This window comes from Myxine glutinosa, chromosome 7 (genome assembly GCF_964187855.1).
Source record: "Myxine glutinosa chromosome 7, kmMyxGlut1.1, whole genome shotgun sequence".
In the NCBI taxonomy this organism is placed as follows: domain Eukaryota; kingdom Metazoa; phylum Chordata; class Myxini; order Myxiniformes; family Myxinidae; genus Myxine; species Myxine glutinosa.
In genome coordinates, this window is record NC_136267.1 from 93,089,470 (window position 1) to 93,114,897 (window position 25,428).

The following is a 25,428-nucleotide window of genomic DNA, read 5'->3' on the forward strand; positions in this document are numbered from 1 at the left end:
TTTTTTAATATAACAGTTTCCCCAAATATGAAATTGTTATTTTATCTGAATGAGGTTTGTGTTCATGAAGTCCTGAAATGGCTAATTTCCCAGCGTTGTTATTATATAGGAACCATGTAATGTTAAACTCGTAATGCCCCGAGTCGCAGGTTGTAACTCGGAGGAGAGATGACAGTTTGTCATTATTGCTGCGTCTGGTTGCGATTTCTGGATCTTGAAACCTTCACCGACCCCAAACGATCTCGAGGTCGGGCCTGAAGGTCAAATGCTCGTCTTATTCGGACGGTTTGACAAGCCGTCGGATTAGAGAGGTCGCTTGCTGAGATGTATGGTCACGCACAGGCGAGTCCGACAACCACCTTACATGGCTGCTCCCTCTGCCCCCCCCAACCCTCGCACCCCTTCACCCCGTGTGTTCGATTCGAGCGACTCGACAAGATAATGCAAAACACTTGTGTGCAAAAATGGCGAAATATTGAGAATTATCTGCACCTCGAAAGCATGTCAATGTTTTCATAATGCGGCTCAACACACTCTGGGTGGGGTTCGCGATTTGAACCAATGACCTTTCAATTTCCCTTGGGGTCATATGGTCACCAAGCTGATGCAACATCCTTCGCTTACCCAATATCATCAGGACTGCAAGAGATGCTCAAACAATTGCTGTGGAAATCGAGCATGAGATGTTTGTCAGTCGTGCGGATTTTATTTTGTTATTCTTCACTGTCCCTCTCCACAAAGAGGAAGCGGCCGACGCGTCCTCTGGATGGCAAATGCTCGCTATCTCTGGGCGAGACCGAAGAGACCGGGACCTCAGCACCCTTTCAAATTACATTCCAATTCGGGTGCTTTGTTCTACGCCCCGCTGACGACCCCATCTCCGTGATTTCTTTTTCTTTTCACTTCAATCGCATCACATTTGACATTGCAAAGCACGCATGCGGGACGTGCAGCAACAGATGCCATACTAAGGTAGACGAACGCAGGTAACCGAGCTGCCTAACAATGACGTGTATGAAGGCTGTAAACTTATACCTCGTATCTGCAAACTTGTAGGAACCACAACAAAGATTTGATTCGCATGAGCCATTTTTGGTACGCTCGTATTCCGGAGGTCAAATGCCGGTTCAGTCAATAGTGGTAACGGTGTCCTTGCTGTTCGAGGGGAGTCGAGATGGTCCAACAATGAAGGAATGGTCCTCCTCAAGCGAAGATGGACACCCACCAAATTCCACTTCAGTGGTTTCTTTATTTCTTTGTATACAAGATCGAGGCTCGTGTAAGAGCTAACACATTGAACATGAAAACATGCACAGACACATGCAGTCACGTGAAAAAGTAAATACACCCCATGTAAAGTTTTGACTTTTTCAACATATTTCAACATACAGCTATTTGATCTTCATTTCAACAATATTGATAGATAAAGGTGATATAATATAACAAATATCATGAAACATTTACATTTTCCAGTCCATTGTATAATTTAAATAAACATAAATGCAAATTTCGCATGTGGAAAAAGTAAGTACACCCCTACATTTATCAATACTTCAAATACCTAAAATTAGAATCAGGTGCAACAGCTCAGGTGCAAATGATTAGAACATCGTCAGAGAGGATCTTGGAGGAACCTGTCTTATTTAAACCTCAGACATTTAGTTTGGTTTGCTCTTTGTTGTTGAAGTGTGCGGCGTCACCATGCCGAGATCAAAAGAGCTCTCTCAGGCCTTCAGAAAGAAGGTTATAGATGCCTACGAGTCTGGGAAGGGATTTAAAAAGATATCCAAGCAATTTGAAATCAATCATTCGACTGTCCGGAAGATCATCTACAAGTGGAGAAGATTCCAAACAACTGCCAACTTGTTCAGGCCAGGCCACCCCAGCAAGTTCAGCCCGAGAGCAGACCGCAAGATGCTGAAAGAAGTCTCTAAGAACCCCAGAATGTCATCACGGGACCTACAGGTAGCTCTTGCCACTGTTGATGTCAAAGTGCACGAGTCCACCATTAGAAAGAGGGTGCACAAATTTGATCTACATGGGAGGTGTGCCAGGAGGAAACCTTTGCTGTCCAGAAAGAACATCATGGCAAGACTAAAGTTTGCCAATGAACACCGAGGCAAAGTCCAGCACTTCTGGAACAATGTTCGCTGGACAGATGAGTCAAAAGTAGAGCTATTTGGCCACAGTACCAGACGACATGTTTGTCGAAAACCAAAGACAGCATTTGACCACAATAACCTGATACCAACTGTAAAGCATGGTGGTGGAAATGTTATGGTTTGGGGCAGCTTTGCTGCATCAGGGCCTGCGCAGCTCACCATCATAGAATCCACTATGAATTCTTCATTGTACCAGAGGGTGCTTGAGGATGATGTGAGGCCATCTGTCAGAGAAGTTGAAGCTCAACCGAAGGTAGACCTTGCATCATGACATTGACCCTAAACATACCAGTAAATCCACCAAGAATGGCTGAAAAGAAAGAAATGGAGGGTTCTGGAATGGCCAATTCAAAGACCGGATCTAAATCCCATCGAGATGTTGTGGGGGGATTTCAAACGAGCTGTGCATGCAAGGAACCCCTCAAACATCGCACAGCTAAATTAATTCTGCATGGAGGAGTGGGCAAAATTTCTCGCAGTCGATGTCAGAGACTGGTAGACAGTTATAAGAAACGCCTACTTGGGGTTGTTTCTGCCAAAGGGGGCAATAGCACCTATTAGAGCCAAGGGTGTACTTACTTTTTCCACATGCGAAATTTGCATTTATGTTTATTTAAATTATACAATGGACTACAAAATGTAAATGTTTCATGATATTTGTTATATTATATCACCTTTATCTAACAATATTGTTGAAATGAAGATCAAATAGCTGTATGTTGAAATATGTTGAAAAAGTCAAAACTTTACATGGGGTGTACTTACTTTTTCACGTGACTGTAAAACTTGCAATGAAGGGAGCGGGAGACAAGAGGGGGAGAGAGGGAAGGACACAAACACAACAACAGAAGAGAACAGGGATGTCGATAGATCTGTGGAAGGGGGAGGACTGGGGAGGAGTGGTAAGGGAAGGGGTACACGGTATAAAGCAAATGAACACTAAGAGGAATTTCGGGAAAGAAGTTGGGGATTGAAAGAGGCACATTTGGGGTGTTTTAACAGGTAGAAATGATCACGGTTTTGATTGGGGGAAGATAAGAGATGGTGGTGAACAGCTGTTTTAAATACCTGGAGGGAGGAGTGCGATTGAAGAGAATGTGGGAGTTTGTTCCAGAGGCGGGAAAAAAGAGGAATGAAGGATGGAGGTGAGCAGAGAGTCTTGATTTTGGCAGTTTCACCAGAAGAGGGTCGCTGGCAGATCTTGTGCGTCCTGCAGGAATATTTGGGGGACAGAGCCCAGAGAGAGCTTTTGGGGTCGACAGAAAGAGAGCTAGGCCGGAGAGGAGTCGGTAGAAGACAGAAAGACCACCAACCTGCCTATGGTGAGAGAGAGAAAGGCCCTCACAATCGGCTTAATCGCGGGAGATTCCAATGATTCTGAAAACTTTGGTTTCAATCGCGTGAAGCCGGGCCAGGTGTGAGGCAGGTGCACCAGCCCAGAGGGGAGATCACTGGTTTTGAACTGTGGTTTTGTCTTCCAGCATTAAATTGCTGGTGGACTGAAAGATCCCGCGGTATCGTATCTTTCATAGGAGAAGGCAAATATGTCTCAGCACTGTCGTGGATTAATTACAAACTCCTACTCTGACTACTGCTGGGAAAGCAACGGCAAACCACCCAGTGTTATAACTGCTTCGGCCACACAAACTGGAGAGTGAGAGAGAATGAATGAATGAATGCGTATAAGAGGCAATGACAGATATTTGATGAATTCCTTCACCTTCATGACTTTCTTATTCAATGGTCATCTGGATCATCAACTTAGAACCATCCTTCATCAATGTTTCAATGGGTCAATACCAGAACCTCTCCAAACAGCGGGTCCACAACCTTAGTTGTATCTGAAGGTCACTGTAGCTCAAGCAAAGACGGTGGGAGAGAAATAGAGAAAGAGAGGGAGATGGCGATACCCATGATGCTTTTTTCCATAAATATGGGAAATATATTTTTGAACATTCGTATGTGGCGGAACTTCACAGCCGCGTTCCACCGCATGAACCTTTTCTCTGCATCATGTAATATGTTATTGTTGGAATGTGTGTGTGCTTAAACCATAATCCATATTGGCCAAACATTATACAGTATTTGGAAGGAGCCGGTAGATTATATCCCGATGGCCGAACGAGGTTGCTAGCACTGGAATGAAATCCTCGGTGTCCTCACACAGGCGTGCTTTCTCTTGACCACAGAAGCAAAGACCGCCCATGGAAAGTTGGAGTGACCACTCCTTGGCGCAAGTGGAGACTCCACGGCAGCTAGAGCAGTTTGGATCCATCGCAGCCACAAGGAAATGCAACACATTGCCTTGGTAAGGCCCCAGCCTTCATTTATTGCTTTTACCCCCCCCCCCCCCATCTTTCTCTTTCTCTCCCTCTTTCTCTCTGTTTGCCAGTACACAATTGTCTTTCCCGAAGCAGAACAATTTCACTAAACTACACACTTTGGCCTTGTACTGGAATCCAAAGACGTTTCTGTGGTTTCTTTCTGCTCTCATGTCTTTCATCATACCTTTCCACATTTTTTCCTTTTCTCTCTTCTATTCGGCCATCTCTTCTCCTTGCTGAGGTTTCATGTACATTTTTCCTTTTCTGTCTTTTATTCGGCCATCTCTTCTCCTTGCTGAGGCTTTATGCACATTTTTCCTTTTCTGTCTTCTATTTGACCATCTCTGCTCCTTACTGAGGTTTTATGCACATTTTTTTCCTTTTCTGTCTTTTATTCGGCCATCTCTTCTCCTTGCTGAGGTTTTATGCACATTTTTTCCTTTTCTGTCTTCTATTTGACCATCTCTGCTTCATGCTGGGGTTTTATGCACATTTTTTCCTTTTCTGTCTTCTATTCGGCCATCTCTGCTCCTTGCTGCGGTTTTATGCACATTTTTTCCCTTTTCTGTCTCCTATTCGGCCATCTCTGCTCCTTACTGCGGTTTTATGCACATTTTTTCCTTTTCTGTCTTCTATTCGGCCATCTCTTCTCCTTGCTGAGGTTTTATGCACATTTTTCCCTTTTCTGTCTTTTATTCAGCCATCTCTTCTCCTTGCTGAGGTTTTATGCACATTTTTTCCTTTTCTGTCTTCTATTCGGCCATCTCTTCTCCTTTCTGAGGTTTTATGCACATTTTTTCCTTTTCTGTCTTCTACTCGGCCATCTCTTCTCCTTGCTGAGGTTGTACGCACATTTTTTCCTTTTCTGTCTTTGATTCGGCCATCTCTTCTCCTTGCTGAGGTTTTATGCACATTTTTTCCTTTTCTGTCCTTTTATTCGGCCATCTCTTCTCCTTGCTGAGGTTGTATGCACATTTTTTCCTTTTCTGTCTTTTATTCGGCCATCTCTTCTCCTTGCTGAGGTTGTATGCCCATTTTTTTCCTTTTCTGTCTTTTATTCGGCCATCTCTTCTTCTTGCTGAGGTTTTATGCACATTTTTTTTTCTTTTCTGTCTTCTATTCGGCCATCTCTTCTCCATGCTGAGGTTTCATGCACATTTTTTTCCTTTTCTGTCTTCTCTTCGGGTGAAATCTATTCACCTTGCTGAGGTTTTATGGTTAAAAAAAAAATCTTGAGGATGATTCTCGGGTTGTTCTGCCCAGGCCTCTGAAGAAGCCTTGCCGGGGTGCAGCGAACGAGTCACGTGTCTGGAATGACCATCGAGTGGTGACGAAAGATCCCGGTGCAGATCCGCCATTCAATGGGAATTCAGAGACCGGTTCGGGACCACTGGTTAAGGAGTCCATCCCGCAAAATGACCTGGAAACGGCACGACACCCGGGTAACGAACCCACTCATACCTGCAACGGACTTCGAAGACCCCAATCCGAGGCGGGAATGCGTCCTCCCATTCGTCTTGACGTTCCACCACCCGGCGTGGAGTCTGCCTATAGGGTGTGTGTCAAGCCGGACTTTGGGGCGACTAGACCCACGACTGAGAGGCACAGCCAGCAGAGATATTGAACTTTCTGGACACGCATGGCGAACAGCAGTTCACTTTGATCCTGCACCGGGAATGCTTTTGAATTCCGCAAACTGTGAACTTCAGTACGATGATGAGCATGTCATGATTTTTACATGTTTGTACACATGCATTGTGTGTTCCATTTACAAGTGGTCATCCATAGGAAGACCCCGCCACCTCCAGCCTAATGAACTTTTATCTTCATAGTATTTTATTAATACTGTGACACTAATATCTTGCCTTTTCCAAGTGGTAATTTTCGTTGAATGGCAATGTTTGTACTTTGCTTGGTAGAGCTTTGGTCACCCGGTGCTTGGGAAGTGCTGCTCCTTGCAAAAGTCAAGGACGACCGTGACCTCTGCCTCAAGTTGACGGCGATCGGGTCCTGTTGGATGGCAGATCCGGCTGTTGGTCTTTTGCGCAATTCCAACTCTCCGGCACTCCTGGCTATCGGCTTGAACACCATGAAAACAGACAGTACAGCTCATGAATAAAGCTCAAATGAACTTCCAAAAGGAAAACTAACTTTCTTTTACTCCTCAATTACTGCAGCGATTCGTCGCCAAGAAAAAGTACTTTGTGTGGGAGTAGGAGTGCAGCTGCATGGCGGATGGGCTCAATACCCTTTAGCAGTTGTACGTGGACCTTGCGCCGCATCGCAACTTGTTGATGCAACATCGCAACGCAACAACGCAACATCGCAACTCAACAATGCAATATTGCAACGTCAAGGTGTACGCTTGGTCATAACGGGGTCGTGGGTATCTCCATCGTATGGGGTCGTGGGTACCTCCATCGTACAGGGTCGTGGGTACCTCCATCGTACCGGGGTCGTGGGTACCTCCATCGTACCGGGGTCGTGGGTACCTCCATCGTATGGGGTCGTGGGTACCTCCATCGTACAGGGTCGTGGGTATCTCCATCGTACCGGGGTCGTGGGTACCTCCATCATACCGGGGTCGTGGGTACCTCCATTGTAACGGGGTCGTGGGTACCTCCATCGTAACGGGGTCGTGGGTACCACCATCGTACCGGGGTCGTGGGTACCTCCATTGTAACGGGGTCGTGGGTACCTCCATCGTACGGGGTCGTGGGTACCTCCATCGTAACGGGGTTGTGGGTACCTCCATCGTACCGGGGTCGTGGGGGTGGGTACCTCTATCGTAACGGGGTCGTGGGTACCTCCATCATAACCATTGTACGGTCACACATAGTGGCATGTCGCAAGGGGACTTTTGGAGCGCACTTTATGTGCAAATACAACACGGAACATCTGGAGGATGCGGCGATGGAAAGTTATATTTTAAACTTCTCAATTGTTTCTGCTTATTGTCCATGGGTTTTGCAAAGCGCAAGCAGATGTGGTGATGACGGTGTCATGGTCCGAGCTTTATTGATGGTGTCACCTCGGTGCTAAGCACAATCCCAGCTGTGCAGGGGTCACCGGGCAGGTGGTCTAGCCTATCCTGTAGCGGTGTAAGGGTCGGAGTGAAACTGGATTCGAACCTCGGTCCCTCTGGAATTGCCACACCGTCCATATTTTTATTTTATCCTTTATCTCCTCGCTTTTTAAAGGGCTCTCTCGGAGCCTTCGTGACTGCTTAAGACCCCGGCGTGTCCCACCCGTTGCTTTGCCAATGACCAGGAAATGAGGCTGTCAGCAAAGAGCCATCCGGAGGCTGGAGAGGATAGGCGGTTTTTGGGATGGGAGGTAGGGGAGGGGACAAGTGTGGAGCGTCGGGGAGGAGATGAGGTCTATGGGGGGGTTATATAGAACCCCCACCTTCCCGTGCGCTGCCCGTCCTCTCTCCCGGCACAGTAATGGCTCTTTGGACTGCTTGGATGTTCGTGGTTGTGTCTCTCGACCCTGGGCTCATGGCCGCGCCAGGTGAGACTTTCTGAAGACCTTTTCCCCCCAGCAACCGCTCTCGTTTACCGACCACTCCTGGGCCGAGTTCGTTTTAGGATTCAATGAGTCGGCTGTAGCTACTTGGAGACGCGCCTGTTGAAAGTTCGTTCCACCACAATTAGTTTGATGAGTGTCGATGGGGCTGGAATACCGCTTCACTCGGTAGTTGATTTATACCGAGTCGGGTATAACGGTTCTTATTTCACCAACGGTTCCACGTTCATATCAGAAGTATAACAACGACTTTGCGCAAGGGTTGCGCGTCTTTAGACGAGCCAAAGGTTTCCGAGGAAGTGGCGAAGACCTTGGGTCTATCGGGGATTTTCGCGGGCAATCTGAGGTAAAGCAGCCCCTTGTAGGCCCGACGGGGCGCAAAGCGTGACCGCGCACGCGCTTCGAATTTAAATGACCGTTTAATGAGGAAACATCCCGGGTTGCACCAGGTGCGCTCGTAAAGGAATTCGGGTCCGATCTCGGGGTCGTGCGATGAGCACGAGACACCGATGAGGAGGTGTAAACGTACAAATGATCATCATCGGTGCAGAAGGCGACGCGAGGGTTTACGGCACGGTGACCGCGTCCTTTGTCACGCTCTTGTACAGAGAGGTGACGGCGACGCAGATGGACAGAAATAGAAGGTATTTGGAATGGAGCCAGTAGACCCCTCTCGCACCCTGACAGCGCTTAGTCCTGTGATGTGTAAATGGATTCCCGCTCGGGAACTCGGCGAATCCGCGGCACTTGCGCTCTCCCTCCCACGAAAGGCGCTAATTGCGTCATATAGGGATTACGGGATCACCAAATCACGAGCACTGATTCTCACGGGCAGAAAAAGGCCATTTGGACCACGCGCAGATGTCACACCCCGACACTCGCACGGTCGGTCTCACGATGTCCGAAAATGCAAGTACAAGATGGATCGGACGTACAACGATCGGGCAACATTCGTACAAAAAAACCGTTTATTTAAATTTAAATGGTCTAGTATCTCAGGTCTAGTTCGTGTATTGACCTGTTTGTCGGTGACACCTGTGCTCAACGCACGAGCCGTTTTTTTGTTGCTGGAAAGACCTTCGGCCAGACGGTGCTCTGTTAACAAAGACCCTTCGTCGAAGCGTCAATAGAGCCGGTCCGAGTCCGACCGAACGACCCCCGCCGTGTGTACCCCGTCTGCTCTTCGCGCCTTTTTAATGCGCGGATTTGCATGAGAATAATCATGTTTAACAAGCACAGCGCTAATTAGGGCGGCTCTGCCACGGTCTCCCACCCCCGCCGAGTCGCTAAAGCGCACGATCAATCAAAGCAGCGGAGACCCGAATAAAGGGGATCAATTGGACGATGGCTTTAGGATGATGATGTCACATTACACGTTATACCCATAGGCCATAAAAATGAAGACCCACCGGATGAAAAACATTTCGGTTTCGGATCAGAGTCTGCACTACGTCATCGATTGCACAAACGGAGGAAATGCCACAAACGGTTCTTTAATTGATGACGCAATAGTCCAAAATGTTAATATGACCTTTAATTGATGACGCAATAGTCCAAAATGTTAATATGAGCTTTAATTAGTGACGCAACAGTCCAAAATGTTAATATGACCTTTAATTGATGACGCAATAGTCCAAAATGTTAATATGAGCTTTAATTGATGACGCAATATTCCAAAATGTTAATATGACCTTTAATTGATGACGCAATAGTCCAAAATGTTAATATGAGCTTTAATTGATGACGCAATAGTCCAAAATGTTAATATGACCTTTAATTAGTGACGCAACAGTCCAAAATGTTAATATGAGCTTTAATTGATGACACAATAGTCCAAAATGTTAATATGAGCTTTAATTGATGAGGCAATAGTCCAAAATGTTAATATGAGCTTTAATTGATGATGCAATAGTCCAAAATGTTAATATGACCTTTAATTAGTGACGCAACAGTCCAAAATGTTAATATGAGCTTTAATTGATGACACAATAGTCCAAAATGTTAACATGACCTTTAATTGATGATGCAACAGTCCAAAATGTTAATATGAGCTTTAATTGATGACACAATAGTCCAAAATGTTAATATAACCTTTAATTGATGATGCAACAGTCCAAAATGTTAATATGAGCTTTAATTGATGATGCAATAGTCCAAAATGTTAATATGAGCTTTAATTGATGACGCAATAGTCCAAAATGTTAATATTACCTTTAATTGATGACGCAATAGTCCAAAATGTTAATATGAGCTTTAATTGATGATGCAATAGTCCAAAATGTTAATATAAGGTTTAATTGATGATGCAATAGTCCAAAATGTTAATATTACCTTTAATTGATGACGCAATAGTCCAAAATGTTAATATGAGTTTTAATTGATGACGCAATATTCCAAAATGTAAATATGAGCTTTAATTGATGACACAATTGTCCAAAATGTTAATATGAGCTTTAATTGATGACGCAATAGTCCGAAATGTTAATATGAACTTTAATTGATGACGCAATAGTCCAAAATGTTAATATGAGCTTTAATTGATGACGCAGTAGTCCAAAATGTTAATATAAGGTTTAATTGATCATGGACCATTTCTAAAATTATTTTGATATGACTCGGTCGGGATTCAAACCACCGACCTCCGAGAGCCAAATGGTGACCTCGCAAATGATGTCGTGCGATTTTGATGAAATGATAACCCAAAGAACCACCATTTTCACCACTGTGACGTCACGTCTTGGGTGCAGCAGGACAAGGGGGTCCTTGCGGAGGAACCATCCAGGTGGACTCCCCGAGTTACGTGAGTTCGCTGGGCTACCCCAAAGAGTACGCCGCCAACTCTGACTGCCAGTGGGTCTTACGAGCACCGGAGACCAACCAGCGGCTTCAGCTGAACTTCAACCCCCACTTCGAGCTCGAGGATCGGGAATGCCGGTGAGTGAATCTCAATTTGAGACCTATCTGGATACCTGAAATGAAGACCTTGATGATATTTTATAATATCAACTGAATGTGCTTTAATGGGGATGATTGGACTCAATTGATAAATTCATAGAGGGAAGGAAAAGAAGGTTCTTGAAAAAAGAGTAGTGGTGATAGGAGTGCAGAGTCAAGCGAAATACGTATGGGAGGAGGAGTGAGGCGAAGGAAGGGAAGGGCGAGTAGGGTGGGGGCTGAGGGTGTTGTCGAAAATTCCGCTATGTTTGCGTACGTAATAAATATATAACCTTGCATGGAAACCCATTTGCTTGCGTCCTCGCCGTCGAATTCATCTCAATGTTTTGCCTCTTTACAAACGGTCTTACCTATACATCGATGGTCCATCTAAAGGGGCGATGAGACCACATCAGGTCCACCTGAACCCAAAAGGGGGTGTTCACGAGAGCGCGCGACTGGCCGCGTGCCGAGCGCATTGTACCAGCAGCCATTGTTTGATGTCCATGCCGGAAAGGCGCGAAGCTCTACAAAAACCATCACCTATTTTTGTCTGCAAGATCTCGGCTTCACGGTTCGAGGCATTGCGAGCTGTCCGGGGACGGGTACTGGTAGTCGGGTGTAGGAGCCTTCATCTGGACTTGCTACTAATTCTGAGTGGTTGGGGTTTGTATACCTGCACGGACATTTTTCAGCGCAGAAGTTTACACAGAAACTCCAAACTTTTGTGGAGTTTATATTCAAGCCTCTGTAAACGGTAATCTTTGTGTTTATGACTGTTGAGGTCTCTAGATGGAGCTGAAGTGCTAATGAGCACATCATCCATACGTCTGGCAGGACTAATAGAGGCCGTGGCCCATTAAGCTGCTGCTCTGTACATGTGGCCCACCACGCCTGGACTCCAAGGAGGCACTAAACTCTACTTTGCTCAATAACTGCCCAAGTGTTGCAGTACCACCGGAATGCGTGCTTATTTTTCTGGGAACACAAGTCGAGTGTAATGGTTATTGCGAGAACAATGCGGATATTGTGTTCATGAAGATTTTACAATGCCCCGAGCATTGAGTCTGCAGAACATGTTTCTGAGAGCAAATATCTGTGAACCAACACTGGAGTTTTGGGAAAGATGTCTGAGTTGAGCAGATGTGCTCAAATAAACATCTACATGACGATTTCCCACTCGGATAAACACGGTAATGTCAGCTCGTTAAATAACATCGGAATTACCTGCTGGATAATGCAAGCTCGACAATGCTTACTCTGAATGGCGAAATGTTTCCTTCAAGAAAAACAATTATTCTTTAGAGGTGATTACGCACGTCTCTGTACTTGCCCTCTGCAACACTGCACGACTCTGCACAACTCTATACTTGCACTCTGCAACACTGCACAGCTCTGTACTTGCACTCTGCAACACTGCACGACTCTGCACAACTCTGTACTTGCACTCTGCAACACTGCACAACTCTGTACTTGCACTCTGCAACACTGCACAGCTCTGTACTTGCACTCTGCTGCACTACACAGCTCTGTACTTGCACTCTGCTACACTACACAGCTCTGTATTTGCACTCTGCTACACTGCACAGCTCTGTACTTGCACTCTGCTACACTACACATTACACAACTCTGTACTTGCACTCTGCTACACTACACAGCTCTGCACTTGCACTCTGCTACACTGCACAGCTCTGTACTTGCAATCTGCAACACTGCACAGCTCTGTACTTGCACTCTGCTACACTACACAGCTCTGTACTTGCACTCTGCTACACTGCACACTGCACAGCTCTGTACTTGCAATCTGCAACACTGCACAGCTCTGTACTTGCACTCTGCTACACTACACAGCTCTGTATTTGCACTCTGCTACACTGCACAGCTCTGTACTTGCACTCTGCTACACTACACAGCTCTGTACTTGCACTCTGCTACACTGCACAGCTCTGTACTTGCAATCTGCAACACTGCACAGCTCTGTACTTGCACTCTGCTACACTACACAGCTCTGTACTTGCACTCTGCAACACTACACAGCTCTGTACTTGCACTCTGCTACACTACACAGCTCTGTACTTGCACTCTGCAGCACTACACAGCTCTGTACTTGCACTCTGCAGCACTACACAGCTCTGTACTTGCACTTTGCTACACTACACAGCTCTGCACAGCTCTGTACTTGCACTCTGCAGCACTACACAGCTCGGTACTTGCACTCTGCAACACTGCACAACTCTGCACAGCTCGGTACTTGCACTCTGCAACACTGCACAACTCTGCACAGCTCTGTACTTGCACTCTGCAACACTGCACAGCTCTGTACTCGCACTCTGCAACACTGCACAGCTCTGTACTTGCACTCTGCAACACTGCACAGCTCTGCACAGCTCTGTACTTGCACTCTGTAACACTGCACAGCTCTGTACTTGCACTCTGCAACACTGCACAGCTTTGTACTTACACTCTGCAACACTGCACAGCTCTGTACTTGCACTCTGCAACACTGCACAGCCCTGCACAGCTCTGTACTTGCACTCTGCAACACTGCACAACTCTGCACGCTCTATACTTGCACTCTGCAACACTGCACAGCTCTGTACTTGCACTCTGCAACACTGCACAACTCTGCACAACTCTGAACTTGCACTCTGCAACACTGCACAGCTCTTTACTTGCACTCTGCAACACTGCACAACTCTGCACAGCTCTGTACTTGCACTCTGCAGCACTACACAGCTCTGTACTTGCACTCTGCAACACTGCACAGCTCTGTACTTGCACTCTGCAGCACTACACAGCTCTGTACTTGCACTCGGCATCACTACACAGCTCTGTACTTGCACTCTGCATCACTACACAGCTCTGGACTTACTTGCACTCTGCTACACTACACAGATCTGTACTTGCACTCTGCAACATTGCACAGCTCTGTACTTGCACTCTGATACACTACACAGATCTGTACTTGCACTCTGCATCACTACTCAGCTCTGTACTTGCACTCTGCATCACTCCACAGCTCTGTACTTGCACTCTGCATGACTACACAGCTCTGTACTTGCACTCTGCTGCACTACACAGCTCTGTACTTGCACTCTGCTGCACTACACAGCTCTGTACTTGCACGCTGCAGCACTACACAGCTCTGTACTTGCATTCTGCATCACTACACAGCTCTGTACTTGCACTCTGCATCACTACACAGCTCTGTACTTGCACTCTGCATCACTACACAGCTCTGTACTTGCACTCTGCTACACAACACAACTCTGCACAACTCTGCACTTGCACTTTGCATCACTACACAGCTCTGTACTTGCACCCTGCAGCATTGCATGTCTCTGTACTTGCACTCTGCTACACAACACAACCCTGCACAACTCTGCACTTGCACGCTGCAGCACTACACAGCTCTGTACTTGCACTCTGCTACACAACACAACTCTGCACAACTCTGTACTTGCACTCTGCATCACTACACAGCTCTGTACTTGCACTCTGCTGCACTGCACAGCTCTGTACTTGCACTCTGCTACACTGCACGGCTCTGTACTTGCACTCTGCAGCACTGCACGTCTCTGTACTTGCACTCTGCTACACAATACAACTCTGCACAACTCTGTACTTGCACTCTGCTGCACTACACAGCTCTGTACTTGCACTCTGCTGCACTACACAGCTCTGTACTTGCACTCTGCAACACTGAACTTCATGCCTTCACTGCATGGATTGAGAGACAATACATATGTTGTGCAGGTTCAAAAGGGCAAAGCTGGATTTACAGAGAAAATAACAAAGAAAGAAATAATCCACCGTCCAGAATGAGCTGCGAAATTATTTATATAGTAAAATCACATTTCCCTCTCCTTCTGTTGGAACTCAGACACTCCTCATGCTATAGTGGATGATTTGGGCTCTCTGTGCCTTTGACTCGCACATCAGAGGAGGCTATGTAGCCTTTCAAGATGCGCCAACACAGAGTTTGCGCCCGCGGCCTTGAACCGCAGGCACTACTGCTTGTTGGACACTTCCGCAATCCATTTCTGCTGCTTGCCTTTGGCTGCCCAACCATTATCAGAGACGCATGATAAGCACCACATGCTTCCTTTTTTTTTTGCTATCTTCACGTATTTGATGTACTGAGTCAGCGTTACAACCATACAAAGGAGCAATTGTGAACATTAAATGCTACTTTTAAATACCGAACAGATATACAGTCGTGACCAAAAATATTGGCGCCCTTGCATTTATTTCAAATGACTAACTATTTTCTCTTAAAATAAGTTGCAATTGCCAAAAGTATTTGGTCTCCACAATTATTTATTTCACTGTTAATATTACAGAACTTTTGTTTTTGATCCAGAACTTAATACATGCTTTTAAATCAGAAAATAAAAAGAAATGGCATTCACAAAATTATTGACACCCTTGATTTAACATTTGGTAGCACAACCTTTGGGCAAAATAACTGCAGTCAAGCGCTTCCTATAGCCATGAATGAGCTTCCTACACCTCTCTACTGGCAGTTTGGCCCACTCTTCTGGTGCAAACTGCTCCAGTTCTCCCAGATTTGAAGAGTTTCCTTCTCCCAACTGCTGTTTTCAGATCTCCCCACAGGTGTTCAATGGGATTTAGATCTGGACTCATTGCTAGCCACTTCAGAACAGTCCAGCGTTTTGTCTTGAACCATTCCTGGGTGCTTTTTGAAGTGTGTTTGGGGTCTTTGTCCTGCTGCAAAACCCATGACCTTCGACGGAGACCCAGCTTTCTGACACTGGGTTGAACATTGCGCTCCAAAATGCAATGCAAAAACATTGCGCTCCTTGGTAATCTCTTGATTTCATGATGCCATGCACACATTCAAGGCACCCACTGCCAGAGGCAGCACAGCAACCCCAAAACATCACCGAACCTCCTCCATGTTTGACTGTAGGAACCTCCTTTAGAAGCCATTTTTCCTGGTAGAGCAAGGGTTGGCATTATCCGGGCACTGTGGTCCCCTTTTTGAAGCAATGTTTTATGGCCGGATGCTCTTCCTGCCACCAACCCTGTTGGTCGCCTCTTGCGACACAGGGAATTACCAGTGATCTGGTACTCAATTTGCCGACCTCGGAAGGATGACAGGCTGACGGAAGGATGACAGGTCAACCCCCCTGCTGTTAATTTAGTGATCTAACAGGATTCGAACCCAGGATCCTAGGATCCCAAGCCGACACCCTAACCGCTAAGCCAACACCAGGCTCATGTTTGACTGGAGGGATGGTGTTCTTTTCTTTGAAGGCTTCATTTTGTTTTCTATAAACAGAGATGATGTGCTTTACCAAAAAGCTCCAATTTGGTCTCGTCTGTCCACAGGACATTCTCCCAGAAGGATTTTGGCTTGTTCAGGTGTGTTTTGGAAACTCCAGTCAGGCTTTCTTATTCTCTCTCTCAGCAGTGGGGTCCTACTGGGTCTCCTACCATGGAACCCCCTTTCATTGAGTTGGTGACGGATGGTGCGAGTTTAAACCGTCTTACCTTGTGTCTGAAGGTCAGCTTGAATCTGTTTGGCAGTTGATCGATGTCCTTTCTCCACCATTCGAACAATCCTTTGCTGCAATCTTCGATCAAGTTTTCTGTTGCGGCCACGTCCAGGGAAGTTGGCTACAGTGCCATGGGCCTTAAACTTCCTGATAACATTGCGTACAGTGGACATAGGAACATCAAGGTCTCTGGAGATTGACTTGTAGCTTTGAGATTGTACTGCTTGGCTACAATCTTGTGTCTGACCTCCTCAGACAATTCTCTGGTTTTTCTTTCTTTTCTCCATGCTTTTCTCCATTGCGGTGCACACAGCAACACAAAACAGCAGAATGACTCATTTTCTCTATTCAAACTGGTTGAATGAGTGATTTTTATTTTGCAGGCACCCACAACTCATCATAAGTGAGTTCAATTCCAAAGTAAAGGAGAATCACCTGCATGAAATCTAATTATTTCTAACAACTTCTAAAAGGTGCCAATAATATTGTCTGGGCCACTTTAGGATTTCTGTGTGGAATAAGCTATGATTTAGTATTTTTTTCAGCTTTTTTTTGTTTTGTTCCACTGCAAACCACGAAATACATATGTGGATACCAAAAGATTTTTTAATTTCAACTATTTTCTTGAAAAATGCTGCATTATTTGAAAAAAGTGCAAGGGTGCCAATATTTTTGGCCACGACTGTAAATCCAAACTAAGATTTTATCTTTCATGGCGTGGGTTTCATATGTGGGTTGGAAATAAATAAATAAATAAAGAGGAAATAAATGAATATCATGTTCGAGGGGAAGGGGATCAGACAAGGAAATCGGTTTGAGTATCTTGGAGGAACAGTCACCAGGGATGGTAAGTCAGAGGCAGAGGTGCCGAGGAGGATTCAGGTGGATGCGAATGTGTGGAGGGTGGAGGGTGTAATGGCAAATATAAATATATCAAGGAGATCGAAAGGGAAGGTTCTGATGTCTTGCGTAATGCCGGCCTACCTTTACGGTCTGGGGACAGTGGCACTGACAGTGAGACAACAACATAGGCTGCAGGTTTGCGAGAACAACTGGGTAATGAGGATTGTGTGAATGAAGATTGGGGGTAAAAGGAGAATGGATGGGCTAAGGGAGGAGATTGATGTACAGGTGAGCTTGACTAGGAAAGTGGGGAAATTCCAGCTGAGATGGGCTGGACATTTGGTGTGGATGGGGGAAGAAAGAATAGTAAAGAGAGTAGATAGATTGAGGGAACGAGGTGGGAGGAAAAGAGGTAGACCACGGTTGAGATGGGAGGATTGTGTGAGGAGGGATATCAGTAAGGTGGGGTTGGTTCGAGAGTGGACAGAGTTGGCCGGAGGGAATGGAGGAGTATTGTGGTCAAGGCAGTGATGGAGCATGGTACCAATGGACCTCACCCCTTATAATGGGAAGAGGAGGAGAATAAGGTGTATTATTACCTCTGCCACCAAAGGTTGACGGAGGTTATGTTTTCACCCATGTCTGTCTGTCTGTGAGCGTGATATCTCAAAAGGTTATGGACGGATTCGGACGAAATTTTGTGGACACGTTGGGTGTGAGACTGGGGTGGCCACCGAGGGACCTCAATAATAGAAGACAGTTGCATTTAGTGCCCAGTGATTTTTAAAATTTATTTAGTGCTAATTCGTAATAACTACAGTTATTAAAGACTACCAAAAAGTGAAATGTGTCCTCGCAATTCTCGGATCGACTCGTCTTTATATTTCTGTCCTTTCCTGGCATCATGCAGAAGTTGTTTGTTCCCCAGAAGTGAATGTGCATGTCTTTGCATTCTTCTGAAAAAAGTAATGCAGATATGGAGCTCTGCTTTCCCACTTTCCACTTCCAGCATTTTTTACATGGAGGCCGCCATGTTGTTAAGCGGCACCGAGCGCTCCGTTCCGTTGGAGTGCTTATTGAGCACTTTGAATGAAACAAGCCGCTTGGCGAGCAATAGCAAAGCTGCTTGCTAAGTGTTATAGTGAAGCTTTATTGAAAATCGTTATAGAACCATCATGTATAGACTTTAATACTTTGTATGTAGGCTATTCCTCATCCTTTTCTCCTTATACTTCATCCATACTTCCTCTGTCATGCTTGCATATATTGCAATTTGCTCTGTCATGCTTGCAACATTTTCGGTTGATGATATGCCGTTGTTAACATTACAGATTTGATTTTGTGGAAATCCGGGAAGGTCAGGACGAGTCGGGTGTACTGGTTGGTAAATTCTGCGGAAGCATCGCCCCCCAGCCCATTGTCTCCGATGGCGACTCACTCTGGATTCGTTTTGTCTCTGATTATGAGGGACAAGGACAAGGTTTCTCTCTGCGCTATGAAATCTTCAAACAAAGTGAGTTTCACAAACGTTATTACACTTCAAATGCTTAGAGTCGGCTTCATTTGCGTCCTTTTCGAACTGATGGTTCATATGATGCTAGGAAAACCTGGTGTTGGCTTAACGGTCAAGATGGCTGGCATAAGGTCTTATAGAGTCTTGAGTTGGAGCCCCTGCCCTGCGTTAGATAACACCAGGTGGGTTGACTCAACCTGTCATCCTTCCGAAGATGGTGAAATGAGTACCAGCTGACTGGAAACAGGGGGCACTGCATCAGCAGCACAGCTGCGCTCCAGCAATGATGCAACCAGCAGCCGCAGGCTGCATACGATCGAATAATATGATGTTAGGAACCCAGGTCCCATATATCATCCATATATCATCATATATGAATCCTATATATCATCCCATATATCATCAAATCCCATATATCATCAAATCAAATATATCATCATCAAATATATATATCCCATATATCATCAAAATATATCAAATAAGTTAAGAATCCATATCAAATATCATATCTATGTTCCATATATCCCATATAAATCCCAGATACATATCCCATATTTGCCCCATATAATCATCAATATATAAAATCATATCCCAAATCAAATCCCATATATCCCATATATCATCCCATATATCATCTATGTTCAAAATATCAAATCCGATATATCAAATCAAATATATCATCCAAATCCCATATATCATCCCATATATCAAATCCCATATAATATATCAGATGTTAAAATCCATATATCCCATATATCAAATCAAATATATCCTATACATCATCAAATCCCATACATCATCTATGTTCGTCCATATTCACTAAGTTAAGGTTAATTTCAATGTATCCTTCTGGACACAGATCTGTTCAGCCCTCTATGTCCAAATCCTGAACTATTGTCCTGTCGTGGTGCATGTACAAGCTCCGCCATGAGCTGTAGATCAACGAAAACGTACCTGTAATGGAGGACAACACACCTGCAGGTGTACAGGGCGCACATGACTGAGTTTACACTTTAGAGGGAAATTATAAGCTTTGTAATTGTTTTCGAGATGTACTGGATTCGTTTGGGTAGAACATGCGGAGTTATTGATCATGCTTGTACCATTCTGAACACCCCTGTACAAGCTGTTCTCCCGTACTTTGGAGAAGGAACCTTCCCTTATGGATCAGTACCAAGGAATCGTTTAGGAACAGGTGATAATGGTTTGTTCATCAATGCAAACATGGGTTGTTCTGAAAAACATCTGATGGCTTCCTGACCACGGTAAATCACATGCACACATGCCATCCTAGCTCATCTGGCTTGCCATTCAGAGCAACTCGATGAACTGGTTGGTGACTCTGTTGTAATAAGTCTACAATTACCTTCAAATGGTACCGCCTCATACCTTTAGCGAGCAGGTACCATGTAGCTACTGCTTCCTCCCGTAAGAGGCGCGTGTTGTATTTACTTCATTCAAAAAATGCAGTTGAGAAGAAAAAACAAAACTCTGCTTTTTATCTCAAGAAACACGTGTCAATGGAAGCCTGGTGTTGGCTTAGCGGTTAGGGTGCTGAGTTGTGATCCTGGGTTCGAATCCCGGTCGATCGCTGAATTAACACCAGGGAGGTGGACTCAGCCTGTCATCCTTCTGAGGTCCGCAAATTGAGTACCTGTTCACTGGTAATTCCCTGCGTGACGCAAGAGGCGCCTAACAGGGTTGGCGACAGGAAGGGCAAGGGGGACCAACATAAATTACAACATTACAGGCCATAAAACATTGCTTCAAAAAGGGGACCAACCCCTGCTCTTTGGGGGAAAATGGCCTCTAAAGGTGGTTCAAACATGTGTCAATGCCCAGACAAATTGTCTAATGCCCAGAGATATTGAGGGGGAATCGCCAGGATTCGCACGGATGAATCGCTCGAAAGAGCTGCGTAATTTGCCTTTGTGCATTGCGCTTCGCTTCTCAAGATTAGACGTTCACTTGCGGCCCATTTGGTCCCACATCCTTTATTGTGATCACTAGTTTCATGATCTACCACGAGATTCTTACCGGGTATGAAAGCGGAAGGTACCCATGAGATGAATGGAGATCCTTGGTGTATGGTATGTGCGGTAAGGATACAATTCACAGGTGAAGGTACAAACATGGCTTGGATTACATGTTCACACTATAAATGTTCCACTTACTTTACAGTGTGAGTGCAAGACACAGCTAAGGCCACAAAACCACCCCACAAGAAAGATAGTGCTTATTGGGGGAGGGGGCGGAAGTCATAATGTTGGAGAAAGTAGAGCTTTACGAAGTTATTGAAATATAATTGTCATAGGCCATCACATAACGCTAACCCTGATGCTGTGAGGAGCCACCGAGCAGATGTTGAAGCTTGATGGCGAGACAAAGAGAACACTTCATCATGAGAAATAAGGCCTACGGCTCGGATGAAATGTAGAGGATGCGGTTACATGGTTTATCGCTTTGATTGCGGGTGGCGTAATAAATGCCATTTAATCCCTCCTGCCCACAGAGCTCGCAGGCTGAAAGCAATAATAAACACTTGTTCCAGTGCAAAGCCGCCCGTAACAAATGACCCTGACCCCGACGATGCCTCGAATGACCTCTTTGTGGTTACCCCTCCATGTTGCCTCAGGCATCAACTGCCACAAGAACTTCACGGCTCCCAGCGGCTTCATCTCGTCTCCGGGATTTCCCAAAAGTCACCCGCACAACTTGGACTGCACCTACACCATAACTGCACCTCCGCACTTCCTCATCTCCCTCGCCTTCATCTCCTTTAACATGGAATCCGACCACGGGATGCCCAAGGGGCCGGCGTGTCAGTACGACCACGTCGAGGCCTGGGATGGCTGGCCCAATGGTGAGCACCTTCGCTGTAGCTATCGGCTGCCATTTTGTTCCTGTGTGATTGAATGTGCTCCACTTTTGGAGGCCTACAGTTCAGAGGCCTTTTTTTAGGCCTTTTGGAGGCCTACAGTTCGGAGGCCTCTTTTTTTTTTAGGCCTTTTGGAGGCCTACCGCTCAGGGGCCTTTTTTTTAGGCCTTTTGGAGGCCTACAGTTCGGAGGCCTTTTTTTTAGGCGTTTTGGAGGCCTACAGTTCGGATGCCTTTTTTTTAAAGGCCTTTTGGAGGCCTATAGCTCAGGGGCCTTTTTTTAGGCCTTTTGGAGGCCGATAGCTCAGGGGCCTTTTTTTTAGGCGTTTTGGAGGCCTACAGTTCGGAGGCATTTTTTTTGGCCTTTTTGAGGCCTACAGTTCGGAGGCCTTCTTTTAGGCTTTTTGGAGGCCTACAGCTCAGGGGCCTTTTTTTTAGGCCTTTTGGAGGCCTACAGCTCAGGGGCCTTTTTTTAGGCCTTTTGGAGGCCTACAATTCGGAGGCCTTTTTTTAGGCGTTTTGGAGGCCTACAGTTCGGAGGCCTTTTTTTTTTTAGGCCTTTTGGAGGCCTACTTTCGCGCTTTTTTCCGTCAAGTAATTTCCTCGAAAGTTAACTTCAGTGAATAAATGTTCCTTGTTACGTGTTGGATAGGAATCACCTTTGATGCCCAAAAGTTACTTACGACGAAACAACTTTAAAAGAAAAACCGCGAAAGATAATTCCTGCAAACAGTAGTCGCCATAGACTTGATTTTCTTCAAATTTTCATGGAAAGCATCCTGCTATTAATTTGCAATTGGTCACTGGTTTTGACACCAATACAATTTTTTATTACAGGCCCAAGGCTACATATATCGAACAAACAGTTTCAAATGGAGATGCGGCTGTGGCAATAAATGTGAATTGCTGCTCCCAGATTTCCGGCTCGATGGCAGAAGTCGCCATTTGCATTTTTGCCGTCTCCATCCCTACCACGTTTAGCATCCTGGGCAGGTACGGGCAACTTGCTAGTCAGGTTAAAGAGCATTGTCTGGCTTGATGGATGCTTATGGTCACACAAAAAAATCGTGCGTTATTAAAAGCAGACCAATTCACTGGGCTCGGGATGCTGTAGGAAACCGATTTGCTGTTAATGGCACCTGGCATTGACTTTTTTCTCTGAAATGCACCCAAAGTGCAGTAAAAGTCAGGTGTGCAGATGTGTTCAAAAGAAAGCGATGTCTTCCATTTTACCGCCATAATTTGTGGCACGCGTCAATAGCCCGCGGTGTAAAAGAGACGAGGGCGGTGACCTTTACATGGCATGGTGCGGAGCTTCGGGGTCTGTTCGGCTCTTGCGAGGAGGAGGGGGACGGGTTGCTGTGTTCATGCGGAGATGGGGTTCACGCAGGCCTGCTAAGGAATTTTGGTACATGAACACAAGGCCGATCTGGTTTCATGACAGAGAAAAGTTTTGAGGGGCAATGGAGGTGGTTTTCTTGGGAAAACTTGGGAAAAGTCATCTTGGGATGACTTGGGAAAAAGTCTGCCTCAAAAATCTGGTGAACTTGTTGCTGTTGGGTTAATAACTCTCTTCGACAGTATCCGTTATGCCCGCCTGATGGTCTAAGTCCGTTTCAACTCCGAGCTGAATAAACAAAGCAAAGGTGGGTAAGAGCAGCTGTTCAGACCGAGGCGGAAACTTTAAGGCTGCACTCGAGCTCGTGCTGTTGGTAGGTAAATAAATAAGGTATCGGGTTGGCTTTGTGTATCCGGCTATAGGGAGAGCACTCAACACGCCTTCATGTGAAAGTGTTTGACTTCCGATAACATTCTCCATCTCATCAACTTACTTTCACCGAAGGTTCGCCGCGTGAAGACCAGATGGACACATGGTTATCCTGGAGGTCGATTTAGAGTGTATTTCCAAAGAAAACATGTCCAGATGATGAATTTCCATCTTGCGATATACACGTATGTAGACAAAGCAAGACACAGGCCTTTGTTATCACAAGCACTATTGATTCAGTGATAAAAGTGAAAACTCCCATCACACAGGATCATTCAAGATCTGGATACACTCTGTTTAAAACTCATTACCAAATGAAAAAAAGAGAGAAAGGAAACTAGAGATGTCAATATTATAGACCACAGCCTCCCTCATTGCTCATATTTATGTGAATATTGTTTATACATCCTATCTGAATGAGTGTACAGAATGCAAGACTTGATTGCGATGGAATAAGCATGAATGGTTCATCACAGCTAATACAAGGGGAGGACATCTTAAAACAGCAAATGTTGCACAGAGTTCCTGAATATTGACGTGTCCCCTTGGGGGAGATTTGAGGAAGACCTCCGTGCAATATTGGTACAAATGTAGTGGCATGAAAACGGAACAATTGGGAAATCGAGGCTAATCCCAACAATATGCTTTAGACTCTATTTTTGTTTGTATACAAGATCGAGGCTCATGTAAGAGCTAACATTAATCACAAAAAGACAAACTGACACATAAAACATAAGATAAAGGGAGCGGGAGACAAGGTGGGGAGAGAGAGCGAAGCACACAGGTACAACATTTGAGAGCAGGGACATCGGGAGATCTGTGGGAGGGAGAGGGCTTGGGGGAAGGAGGCATGGGAGGGGGGGGGGGGGGAGGAAGAGGTATAAAACACAAGGACACTGCAAGGACTTCCAGGAAAGAAGTCGCAATTTCAAAAAAGTGGATCTGGGCTGAATTAACGGGGGTAGAAAAGATTAAGGTTTTGGATGGGGGAGGACAAGAGATGGTGATGTTCTTCAAGAGAACTCTAAAGTTTAAAAAAGAAGCTCCAGCCCAAAAAGGAAAACCACCTCCATCGATTGCACCTGCCACATGTCTCAGATTGTACAGATCATCGTTTTGTTGTGACCTGACTCGACTCGACGCCTCCGATGTGGAGGCTTCCATGAAGAACATCGCGGCCTTGAAGATCGGTTCAATCCCACGGCCCACCATTTATTTCCATATCAATCATTATCATTCTCTCTTAAACATCCTCCATACATTTTGAGAGGACATTTTTGACACTCACAATCAAAACCGGTCACCTTCACGGCTCACGTACGCTCTCTCAGTTCTGATTTAATTAATTCAGTAAAATGATGGAATGAATAATTGCTTTCAGCATCACATCGTTAATGCTTGACCTCTCTTAGTTCTGTTTTTCTCACTTTGCTTATTTGGCCTGTGCAATGGCAGCATACATTGCATAAGAGCAGTGAAGACTGGAACTGAGGGTGTTCTCCTTGGGTGCTGCTCAAGTGCTTTTCATAGAGTGGGCATGAGTGCAGGAGGGACACTCTCTAGTCACGTGTTTGCGGGTTGAAGGAGCTCACTTTTAATGGAATTATTTCCTTTACTACAAGACCAACTTATAATCTTCCTTATGGAAGATGTCAAGGTATTATCGAAATGTAAAGTTCTTACTACTTCTCTTCATATAAAAACTATGTAGAGTACATCCATGTTGAGGCTTTTCCGAAATGATCATCGTTGACATCTAAATCTCATTTGCAGAATTTACAATTAACCATCCATATCACATTTCATGCGTTAACAGGCTTACGTGTCCATGCTATTGTGCACAAAGGCCGAGCTTGAGAAAAATGCCACAGGGCCAGAGCTGCTTGTATGAATCATTGGACAGGTTGGTGTGTGGCACTTCCTGATCTGTTGGTCATCAACAGCACAGGTGGCACGT

The 25,428-nt window shown here is 45.4% G+C and overlaps 2 protein-coding genes across 4 annotated transcripts in view; both read left to right on the forward strand.

Moving 5' to 3' along the window:
• The window catches only part of PARD3B (par-3 family cell polarity regulator beta), a 257,615-nt gene extending 250,979 nt beyond the window's left edge, over positions 1–6,636 (forward strand). For both annotated transcript variants that reach the window (XM_068122712.2, XM_068122711.2), the window contains 2 exons: positions 4,352–4,470; positions 5,750–6,636. In XM_068122712.2, coding sequence (XP_067978813.2) covers positions 4,352–4,470; positions 5,750–6,110 — 480 coding nt within the window. In that variant the 3' untranslated portion in view covers positions 6,111–6,636. The remainder of the gene's footprint in view (positions 1–4,351; positions 4,471–5,749) is intronic.
• Positions 6,637–7,915: 1,279 nt separating this feature from the next.
• Positions 7,916–25,428, forward strand: part of LOC137431417 (neuropilin-1) — an 83,108-nt gene continuing 65,595 nt past the window's right edge. The window contains exons 1-4 of one of the 2 annotated variants that reach the window (XM_068122713.2): positions 7,916–7,999; positions 10,762–10,948; positions 18,645–18,826; positions 21,462–21,689. In XM_068122713.2, coding sequence (XP_067978814.1) covers positions 7,933–7,999; positions 10,762–10,948; positions 18,645–18,826; positions 21,462–21,689 — 664 coding nt within the window. In that variant the 5' untranslated portion in view covers positions 7,916–7,932. The remainder of the gene's footprint in view (positions 8,000–10,761; positions 10,949–18,644; positions 18,827–21,461; positions 21,690–25,428) is intronic. The other variant, XM_068122714.2, reaches the window with a different exon arrangement.